At 40.5% G+C, this 12,246-nt stretch overlaps 1 protein-coding gene across 10 annotated transcripts in view; it reads right to left on the reverse strand.

Annotated features, from left to right (window-relative positions):
• LOC107225225 (tight junction protein ZO-1) overlaps window positions 1–12,246 on the reverse strand; it is a 75,012-nt gene that overhangs the window by 22,889 nt on the left and 39,877 nt on the right. The window contains exons 1-2 of one of the 10 annotated variants that reach the window (XM_015665621.2): window positions 6,540–6,841; window positions 1,895–2,341 (exon numbers count right to left, since the gene is read on the reverse strand). The exons of the other annotated variants lie outside the window; for them this stretch is intronic. Coding sequence (XP_015521107.1) covers window positions 1,895–1,936 — 42 coding nt within the window. The 5' untranslated portion in view covers window positions 1,937–2,341; window positions 6,540–6,841. Of the gene's footprint in view, window positions 1–1,894; window positions 2,342–6,539; window positions 6,842–12,246 lie in introns of those variants that run through there. 10 annotated transcript variants of the gene reach the window in all.

The raw sequence follows: 12,246 nt of genomic DNA on the forward strand, positions 1-12,246 counted from the left end.
GTAAGCACTAGTTTAACAATGCGGCGTTAACATCGAATCTCAATCTCCCTCCCTCCTCGCTCTCTTTCTTCCTTTCAACGAAAATTAGCATCAGCAATTACAAAGTACGGAATGCGTTGGGCGTCAAGATACGTAGGTAAGAATAAAAAAGAAACAAGAATGGTGAAGAGCAGCAGCGTCCCAGCTCGGCTCTTCCAAGAAGGTGACCCAGATCTATCGGAGAGTCCGGAGGTTTGCAGGTTCGGACAAATCGAGCATTCCAACGACGTGTCCGAACCTGTCGTTGAACCGAAAGCCGCACTGCACCACGGGCAAGGTTCCCAGAGACCACCTCCCAACGTCTCGTTTGCAGGCGTTGTTCTTTATTGGGTTAGCAGCGTTGCAGGCATGCCGAAGCTGATCGTGAGCACAACGCTCCGCAGGTCAAACTTCGAAGAGCGTTGATTACGAAATCGTGAAACGGTTCGTTAGGCATCCGGTTTCTTTGTTTCGGTTCTGCCCCTCATACTCGCGAGCTTTTTTCGGTGAGAGAATTTTGTATTTCAGTATACACGTAATGACCTCCTCGTTCTGTTTCGCGATGTTTCGTTCCTTCTTCCTATATTCGTGTAATAATACGTTGTTGTTTTTTTCTTCTCCTTCATTCGAGTGGGATTTAGCAAGTAATTTGTGTAGGCGGTATAATACGGCTAAAAAATATACACGTTCACGTTACAATCGTAGTTCATCTCAAGAATCTAATTACTCGTTCGTCGGCACTCGAATTGAGAGGTTGACGAAAAGTGAACGTTAAACCGAATTTCGTCGAAGGTGTGAACATTTTTTTTTTTCCGTGCCGATGCGCAAAAACCAGGAGAGGATCAGGAGAGAGAAAGAGAGAGAGAAAACAAAAATTGGAAAAATATCACATACAAGATTATACGGCATACAGAGAAATAACGAAACCTTTAACGAGTAACGCAATTTAAAACATCCTCGTTAACTGTTATTATATACTACTAATTAAACGCTAATTAAAACGCGAAGATACATGTGTACTACAAATGGTTACATAACAGAGTATCGAGGATGGTGATTAGAATATTCGTCGAACAAAAAACGAGGCGATAAGACAACGGTACGCAGACAAACCGTGTGAAGGGGGAAAAAAAAAAAACAAAAAAAAGATGTACAACGAGAACGTAAAAAGTCGATTGAGGTTGGTTAATAAGTTGTGTACACCATAAGAGTGCAAGCAATTTCTTGCACGTGGCTAAACGTTTCGCACAACATAAATTCGAGTAGTAACGCGCGTTAGTTCGTTAAATCTATTTATTATATGCCCGAGTATTACAGGCACATAAAACGTTACACAGAGATAGAAGAAAGTTCAGCGAAGCGTAATGCAAGGTGAACCAACAGGTGGTCCTGTTCCCTGTAGTAATAACTATATGCCTGAACGCATCAACGGATAATCGATGATAACTGTTGTTGACTTCAGTTAATATTACCATTAATTGAATGGATTATACATCAATATACGAGAGGAAGCGCACTACTGATCACGCTGCGAGCCGCACAGCGTTGGAAATTTGTGATATTATTTGATTGAAAAATGGAAGAGAAGAAAAAGAAGAACATCGACGAACCTGACGATGATACCGAACTGCCGATTATTAATGACAGTGGTAATTAACGATATTAGTAGTTAACGAACATCGTTGCAAAATGGTAATCGAAAGCCGTGTGTAAACGTTAAATTCAATTATTCATTTTCTGTTAATCATCGTGAGAATTAATTGAATCGAGGTATAAATATTTAAAAAACAATCACACGGCTTCAACATCCTTAATTATGAAGGCAGTATGATAAGCGGAGGAAAAAATCAAAATGTTTTACAATATTTATTCTTACCAAATATTCTTTCTGGGCAACTTCGTTGTAGTCGATCCGCATGACAATATTTACGCAAAACGAACAGATGAACGGGATGACGAATGAATCGGTTCCAGATCAGGTCACATGTTAATCACTTCTTGGTTTGACGAATAACGATCAACTTATTTGGTTCCAAGTTATTTGTAACTGTTTGTTTTTTTTTTTTTTTTTTAATATTTATAAATATCACGATTTTGCACAATTCAATTAAATACCCACTCCTCGCGCGGTCGTTAAAATAGCACGACTATCGGAAGAGTGCGGCCAGTTCATTTGAGTGCACAACGTTACGGTACAATTAAATTCTCGGTAGAATTAGCAGCACCGTCGAAAAGTTTAAACGATTTAAACTTGACCGTGCCCTCTGTGGTATTGCAGTAATTCCTACACACACACACACACACGTATGTGTATTTAGTATACCTAGAAAAAGAACCAAGTTACTGAAGAATTTTTATGGCGTTGAAAACCATCGATAGGAACACTAGATAATTTATGACGCACTGTATCAGAATCGAACGAAACAACGGAAATGAATTTTCACTTGGAGAAACTTTCCAACTCGATTCAAGCTGTGAAATTTTTCCAGTTAATCACTCGAGTGGGATTGGTTAATTGTACCGTTGCCTAAGCACCTAATAACGACAACGATGAGCAAATTGCAAGAATTTTAATCGGATGAGTCAAGCGAGACGGGAATTGAGCAACGTCTGGTGTAAGCATAAAGAAATTGATAAAGAGGGTCTTCTGCAGGGCAGACAGACGAATGACCGACAGATGGAGAAACAGACAAACGGAAGAAGAAGAAGAAGATGCAACGAAATAGGCGCCAAGCCGGCCAAGTGCAAAGTCTCGACGCAGCATCTCAAAGCTGCGCTTCTCTTATCCGCGCCGGTTTGCAGCACGTTTCATTGGCACAATGATCGAGCAATTTATTTAACTCCGACCAATTAAGGCTGATTACGTTCATTAAAAATAGGCCAACAAATGCGTTGTGTAAAAAGTGACGTGATGAGGACGATCGGCATCGTTATTGTTGTTATTATTATGACATAAACGCGCGCTGTCCGAGTCTTTAATAACGTTGTTCGTGCAAACATTCTGCAGCGGCAATATCAAGAGGAATCGTTATTGCCATTTTTTTCCGTCTCATATTTCACCCGTTATTATCAAATACTCAGTGTACTTTAAACTAGTAATATATTATCGTACAGTCACTAGGAAGAATTATATTAATGCAAAACTAAACGTCTCTGAAATAGAATAAAAGCATAAAAGGACGCGGGTTAATTAACCGCATCTTATTAAAATTTACGTACACAGCTGTGTCTACGCGGTACGCGATCATAACTCTTCTAGCCAATTTTCTATTCATAATTATTTATAAATATATACGTGTATATATATACATATATATATAGGTAAAAAGCAAACGACGGCGCCACAACTTTCCAACAGTTTCAGACAAATCGTGGCGCGATGCAAATTACCTATACTTAAACGCAGTGATATTCGGTTGAAGTTTAATGAGAAAGAATATCATTCTTGAAGAAAAATTCTTTCCACCTCATGTACTGCGTAAGAAATGTAGGGTCGATGTAAAGAAAATCGTACCGCAACCCAAGATTATACTTCCTCTCAATTTGAACTGAAAGATCGTGGGAATATTGAAAAAAATTTCGAACCAAATGATGTGATCAAAGATGATTAATTATCTTTAAGCAATTAATCAGTGATGGGAGAAAAAAAAAATGACCATTAGGTACATCCAAATAAGGCTTATGCAGGGCATGGAGAAAACTCGTATTATAACGCGTAACGTATAATATTTTATCCAAGTTTATGATGGGATTAATTTGTTGCCACGATAAAAAAAAAAAAAAAAACGGCCTTGAGTGATTTACAGTAACTATTGATCCGACTAATTGGCATATTAGTGGGTGTTAATTACGTCGCAGAGTGAAATAATAATATTTTATCATAAGTAGCCGGAGATTTGTACAATCAATTGAAAAGATATCCATGCGTGAAAATTCATGTCAATTCGTTATGCATCGTGTATATTTGTTACTATAATCGCGCGTTAGAACAACCTTCAAAGAAGGTCGCGCAGCCATGCCTGATCGTGTGCAATACCTGCGGGTATAAAAGGTCTGCCTGCCACCTACGCGTAGGTGTAATATCAGAAACGAGAGGGATAAAAAATGTTGTTCATAACTTCTGTTGCAGGTGAGAGAAGCTGATAATATTTACAACGCGTATCTGTTATACCTACGCGCCTCTCTTGTATATTGTATAAAACTTTCGAAGGCTGCGAAGCCCTCGAGCATTCGAAAAATTCGTGGGCCGCCCGCGCCTGATTCATGCTGATCTCCGTTAATCCTAGCTCATTAATTGAGCAATGCCACCCGCAGGGCAAAGATTGACGCCAAATAAATTCGACACTCCATCGGTCGAGCCGCGATTTATAACATTTGAAAAATATCGATAATAATAAACACAAGCAATGGGAAAAAAAAAGGGAAGAGAATAGCAAGAAGATGGAGAAGAACGATTTTTACCTTCTCTAAATCGAGAGTTTTTCTCCTATCGCTAAACAATACCGTAAAATCTTTTGAAATACACGTTACGATCATAAGACATTTCAGATTGTTTAAAAATCGGCTGAATTTCTTCGATTTAACAGCTCTCCCACGAATTAAAACGCTTTTGTTTTCGTTTTTTAACTCGCCGTGAATAATTTTCCAACCCCAGCGGCGATTTTTTTAACCTAAATACCACACAAGGTTCAGAATTTCCTGTATGTTATAGATATGTGGACGTATAAAGAGAATCCGTCAAACCGGTGGCGCCATATAATTAATTTATTGTGTAAGCGGCGACTGAGTCTGAGTGTTGCGAGCCGGAGGTCGATGAATGCGGAGCATACGAGATACACGCATTATACAAGTATATAATTAACTCAACGTTCTCTTCGTACGTCTGACTCTTTCTCTTTCTAGCGAATGAATAATTAAGGAATAGAAGTTAATTGATAATGTAGCGCAGCGTAACGATACAAGTCGCGCGTAACAATCTATGGGCGAAACCGTTGGTTCGGACGGCGAGAAAAAAAGAAATGGATACCGAGATACGAAGATGAAAAAAAGAAGAAGGAGAGGAAAAGTCGCACAACAGTTGTTCGAGAACTGAAATAGGATAACAGCCATGATGAGGGTACAAAACGAAGCCAGGTGAAATCGCAACGGCCGGCGTGTGCCAAGCGAATTGATATGGTGAAAAAGAGGAGGACCGATGATGGATGGATCGTGGATGAGCCAGACGCCTACACGGCCCATTCTAAATATCACAAGATTTCCCATTAGCATAATTCTCACTGGTGTAATAAAGCTGTGAATGACTCTTTCGGCATTCACTCGACACCCACGATGATTTTTGTTTACTGAAAAGTTATTATATTATACAAACACACGCGTGTTTATACCTAGGATATACAGTCGCTGTAGACAATCATCCGTGAGATTGATCGCTGTCATATTTAACTTTTAATTAACGATCATCCTCTTTAAACTTGTCGCGTTGTAAAAGTTAATTTGAAAATATGCAGACGCTTTCGGGTCGAAGAGAAATTATGCCTAGCTCGGAGGTTACGCGTAGGTTGTTCGTATAATCAAAAACGCAGTAGCATTAGTATTATAATAACGCGTGCATGAATTATAAATACCGTTAAATAAGTATCTAACATTCATCAATTTTTTCTTTACGTTCATACAATTAGAGAAATATTCGTCAGTTAATTTTCCAGTTTTCACAAATCTTCCGATCCCGTCAACCGTCAATTTAGACAATCACGTTTCACACACCTTCGTTATTATTATACATACGTAAAGATCTTCGAAAAAACAAATATCCGTCGATGCACAGCAGCAAAAATAAACTCGAATAAGATAAGGAAGCAAGCAAGGGATGAAAGGATAAAAGTAGAGAAAATCGTCACGTACATAAACGATGCCAAAAACGATATTCTGCACGAGGAGCATCAAGAATTTCGCGAAAGATTCAGCAATATTTTACCCCTACCGTACGAATTCAGTTAAAGAATAACAAACAAGCAAAGAAGCTGTCGCATAATTTCCTCACCCTTTAATTTGGCAAAATTTTTTCTAACCACACAGCTTGAATGAAGGGAAAAATCTTTCCACTGACAAATACTATAAATAACTGATAAGAATTTATGATCCAGAAAAAAATTGCCCTCTCAATAAACGATGTTTCAATTGCAACAAACAATCGCGTAAGCAAAGGTCATTTTTTCATCAGCATGATGCAATAATACTGCAAGGGGGGGGGGGTTCCGTCTGCTGCCGTGAATCATACCTCCGTTAAAACTGTACATATACCGGAAACAATTTCCTTCTGTCACGCTTTTGCAAATTTTGTATACATTACGTACCTATATATGTACAACAGTTATTATATGTACACGCCGCGTTATAATTTTACGTAATAACGCGAGCGTTTTACGACCAGGAAACGATAATCAATACCAACGAGCTAAACAGATTGAATAAAGTTTTGCAGTGTAAAGCCGCGGGTAGTTTACGCGTGGATAATAAATTACCTTATCACCCAACCGAAACTTTACTTTTCACAGCGCAGGGATTTAACAACTCGCACAATTTTTCTTTTCGTAATTTACATTTTTTTATTTAACTTCTCAATTTAACTCATTTGTTTGTTGTTTGAAAAAAAAAAATATAAAAAAAATGTTGTCCAATTTTTACCATCGCAAAGAAAATCAATGAGGATGTTTTGCATGAAATTTTTTAACCACTTAACGTCACTTTTTTTTTGTCATCAAGCACGTGGCGCCGGGAATAAGGAGCCCGCGATACCGAACCGTTCGCTTCGGTGGCTCGAGAGAGACTGAGACTACTGGGAAGTAGAAACGACCGACAGGCGGTACCCTGGTCAGACAACGCGTGTCGAGTAGATGAGGACTCCTCTTGCACTCCGGGTCTCCGTTTCGATTCGATTCGATTCTCAAGTACAAACGGCACGGTTGACCGATTTTTAAAAAGCTGCAAATCACTGACGAGCTACGTTAGCGTTTATTCGAATAGAAATTCGATAGCCTTCGGCTCGTTTCCGGGTAAGAATAATACGTGTTTGCAAAAATGCACTAGAAATAGAGAGAAAAACCACGAGTTGACTGTTTGGCAGGATAGTTGTTGAAGTAAGAACGGCAATTTTATTTAAACGAAATGTAGTACAATTTCATAAATACCGGAAAAGGTTAATTTTTTTTTTCGGTATATGTATAATAAGTAACTTGCACAAGTTGTCGCACCATAAACAGCGGCTAGTGTTGCTAAAGAGGCTGGAATCTTCGTTTATAAACGACCGATTATCATATTCGGTATAAGAAAGAAAGAAAAAGAAAAATTGCGCAAACATTCCGGTGATGGTTGTATCATATAAGTTATACAATTTTGCGCACCGCGTGTATTTTATGTTATATACATGGTAAAAGGCGAGAGATCGATCGTTGGCTAGATTTCAACGATGTAACGCGTCTCTCGGTCCTTGACAGTTGGCACTGAGTCACAAGGCTCGAGAGTTCAGAAGAAGAATAATATAAGAACAAGAAGACAATGGAGCGTGGGCGGGAATTTCACCAAATCTTTCAAACTGTACGTAACATACATGTTACAAAATTACAATCGGTTAGTTGCCTACAGGCGATGTGACTCCGCAGGAATCCTCGTTTGCGCGTGCATCTTCAACATCTTCGCAGCTGGCGTAAATGGGCGTTGGCAAACGTCAAATGACAGTGAAAATGTCAGGGTGGCCGTAAAAATTGAAAACTTGCAAGTCGTACAAACGGTGAATAAATTTCACCCTCTCATGATTCGAGACACCGTACAACCATCAATATATGATCGGTCCAATATCGACGCAATCGCTTGCGACGTGTTTTCAAAGTTTGCAAAAATTATAATACGATAGAACATTCGATCTCATTGAGAAATATTACGATTACACAATACTGTATAATAACGAGGCACAACGTTTCCTATCACTTGAGCTTCGTTTCCGGAATCCCACGATGCATTTATGCTGTGATTCGTTGAAAGGAGTTGTCGCTGAGCCATGAAGCAAGAAAGAAAGAAAGAAAGAAAGCGAGAGAAGGACAAAAATACCACAAGTTGAACATACCGAGGTAGCGCTGCACCTTATTACACCCATTCCTCGAATTGGTATTCCTCGGAGGATAGATGAGCTAGCCTGTTAAGCCCGTCTTAGGGTCTTGACAGTCCTACACGCGTGGTCTTTCACTTTGGGCTTAAAGACGAGCTAACGAATGAACGCGTGTGCCGTAGGTGGTGTAAGGAGTACACCGACATGTAAATAGCCGGTACGTGAACAGATTTGCGAATGACGTGAGAGTTCACCGTCGTCACGAGTTTTCATGACCGCAATGAAAGCCGCGTTGTGCGTTGCGGCCAAAGACGCTGCGTCATTTGTCTACCCATTTCCGAATTTTATGCGATAGTAGGTACCTGCACACCGGTCCGAGATACGGCACAGTTTGGGTACCAAGTGTTCTATCTTGGCCTGGTATTTCCTCGATTCCGGATGCCGTTATCGTGCCATTGCTGAATTTCACCATTGGCCAACGGTCTGTAATTCGTGGATGGCTTTCCAGTTCCCAGTCCATATCAAAATTAAATTAAAATCCTATCCGAACGGTGAAATATATCCAGGTCCTAAACTGCGGTCTTCGCGGGATCAGAAGAGATGGTCTCATGATATGTTAATATACCGAGTTTATCTCCGGTGACGATCGGAATTTCTTTAAACGCATACGTATCATGTATACATATATCTATACACGTGTACACATATAATGAACCTGTAACCCGTGATGCAGGTTCCGCAACGATTCCTCAAGCATATACACACATGTATAATCGCCACAGCGGCGCGTTATCGGTTTGCGGAATATTTGTAATATGCAGAATAGGATTTCCTGCAATTTAACCGTTGTTATTATAATACGATTTTTTTTTTTTTTTTTAACTTTCATTCTTTCCCGCTTGCTTCCTTTCTTTGTTTCTTTACGTATCAATATCTTATTTCATTTACTCCTATACGCAACCTACAGGCGTTTTCGCTGCCACTTATGGATATGGTAGGTATACGTAGTAATGGCGACAGGTATCAGTCAGTGGTCAGGAAAAATAAAACCTGAACGAATTCGGACGAGGTGAGGCTTTATCAGCTTCCGGTCGCCGCGACGAGACTGCCGCACCTACGCATTCCTGATGTAATAATACCGAGAAAAAAAGAAGAGGGGGGCAAAAAAAAAAAAGGAGAAGAAAAAGTTGGCGAATCAAGTTTGCCATCGCAGTTATACGCGTTTCGCTAAAAGTTGATCGGTCGAATTTCGAATATCGCGGAGTAAGGAACGTACAGAGACCATATTATTATGAACCATGAGCTTGGGAGATAAAGATTTGAATTATTAGTAGAAGCGCCAGTTTAAAACAGTTTCGTATAACTATCAGGCGGCTCTGTAGGTAATATGACTGCAAAGTATGTTTTCATGTTCTTTTGAGAAAGACATAGTGCACGACGTCTTTACGCCGTCTTCGAAACTCTTAGAGAGCGACGTGAAAGCTCGTATAAATTGTAAAGAAGATTAATATGCGAGTATGAAGAAGCTTTTCTAGCTTCGAAAAATCATGTGGATAACACAAAAGTGCTTTCTTTGTACATATTTAATGCCAATTTAAAGGTGAAATTGTACAACCGGTACCAAAAATTGTGATTCTCCGTAAACAAGAATTCCAATGAATATACATACGCAATAGGAAATAGACGCTTGAACCGGAAGTCAACACGCACGCGAGTTCAATCTCGATTTACCATCGGAAATCTAATGTCCGGACAAACTTATAGCCTTCGCCTTCATCCGGTCAAGTGGTCGAAAGGTTTATAGCCGTTAAATATCGGTTGGTTCGTAAAGTTCGTGAAATAGGTGAAAAATAAAAAAAAAAATTTCAAGCTCATCGAATTCCAACGCCCGTGAACAGATGACAAAAAGCAAAATAAAACCGAATAAAATTGAGAGAAATTTTTAGTTCCGGTTACCGCTCAATCCTCAACTGTTTTCATTTTTTACCACAATCGAAAAATACAGTTCTACGATATTCAAATCGGTTTTTTTAACGATACCTGTTTTACTCAATTTTTCTAGCTACTACAACGAATGAAATTTTTCTCAGGGCGAAAACTCGCAGCATACGTCACGTGCACGTACGATATCATTATAATCTGCTACACCATGGCGCTAATTATTGCGACAGTTCGGTTACGTTTTGCCGGGTTATAAATACCAGACAAATTACACCTGCGGCCGGTCAATTATGAATTACGTGTAGCCGGTATGTCATAGTTACGATGAAGTGAGCGGCAGAGTGAATGCGTATGTGCACAAGGTGCGCTTGGAACACGGACTCACCGAGTTCAATCCTTACAGTCACTGCCATGCTGAGAAGTTAAATTATTTAGATCAACATGGCAAATGCGAAACGCATACGCGGTGAGTCCGCACGAGCTTTCGATTCGATGACCGGTAGATACGAGATGCCGGAATCGTCTGCAGGTTCGACGAAAATAAATACAAAAGGATATACCTGGTCTACTCTTTTCTCTTTTTCACGACGCGTGGAAGGCGAGGACACACGTTGATTGACTCTCCGAGCGTGCAGGTAGCAACGATCACTGGTGGATGGACAGGCTCAGCTTCCATTAACCCGAACAGTTATCAGTCGTTGTTATATTGCAGCGAGACTTCGTCGCCGCCATTGCAACTTTACGTATATAGAGATGGATCGGTATGGTACACCTTCATACACTCGCCGCTCGGAATGGTTTTGTGATAATTAAGTTTTGATTTATGTCTGCACCGTTTGTACACCTTCGGCATCTGTGTACATACAACTTACATGGACACACACACCGAGGGACCAAGATGGGGCACGACCGGACGGGGCCGATACTAACCAGCTTCCAAGCCTATCCTCGGTTTACGGCTCGGAACGATGCGGGACAGTTTTGAAAAAGGTTCGAGAGAAAAAACATACGAGGAAAGAAAGAGAAGAAGAATACATTCCCTCCGCGCCTCAGGTTACTCGCGATTTTTTTCCAAACGGAAATTCACCGCAATCCGTTAAAAAGTTTGCCTCTCTCGCCGTTTTCGAACCATAGCACCATTTTGGTATTTTTGCATTGATTGAATAATTTCAGTATGATAAAGTTCACCGCAATGCCAAGTAGTATTCAAGTAGTCGTGTGGGCGAAAAAATTATACCGTCAATTGAAGTGCTAGGTAGATAAAAAAAAAAAATGTTTTTTAAATCACAAATCTGATCCCAATGCAAATTAACAAAAAATAACCGCACCTCCTGTAGAGGACTGCGTTTCTTTTCCGCATTCCCGCCGAAGAGAGACTAATATGGATCTTGCGATGTTAACGTATCAGGTCGATCAACTGCCGGCCCGGGTAATCCGACATCAAAACTCCCCAGGACAACTCGTCCAGACTTGAATTACGCACGAGTTGTACAACACAGAGATCCATCTCCGTTTGACAACGTAAAGAAGCTTCACCTGCAGTGAAACTACCTTACTTGTCACCGTGCACGAGTATACACAGTACAGTGCCGCACTTCACCCAGATGTTCCTCCACTCCCATGGGCCATTAACAGTACAGACAAGTACACTCGGTGTATCGGAATGCGAACACCTCGAATTGAAAAGCTCTCGAAACTCCCGCAGCTGCGTGGTGGTCTGAATCGAAAAATGTGAGAGCTGCTGATGAAGCCATGAACGGACGAGTCTTACGGGAAAATACCATAAGTGATTTCACGAACTGTGTACACGAGGGAAAACAAGAAGTTTATCAAATTCCTGGCTCGTTTATCCGCAGATCTCAGATACCTGGTGTACGTGTGTACATCTCTACTCTGTAATCCTGGTTCTCACAGTTTGTCAATGATAGGTAGGTGTGTACGTAGTTGCCGCTACCGCATGTGCATCACTGGGTTTTACACATCTATTATCCAACGCACACGTAGGACTGCCAGACTCCTGTTGGTAGGTAGGTACGTAACTAGAGGTGAGCACGACGAGCACCTATAAGTTTTCCGTATAGCCTGATCATCCGCCACCGGGTGTTGTTCACGATGCCCTTCTTCTACAATCTTTGTATGTACCTACGTTGGAAGAAGATTGCTGCATGAACTCGGAGTTGGTTGTG

Source organism: Neodiprion lecontei, chromosome 6 (genome assembly GCF_021901455.1).
Source record: "Neodiprion lecontei isolate iyNeoLeco1 chromosome 6, iyNeoLeco1.1, whole genome shotgun sequence".
NCBI lineage: Eukaryota > Metazoa > Arthropoda > Insecta > Hymenoptera > Diprionidae > Neodiprion > Neodiprion lecontei.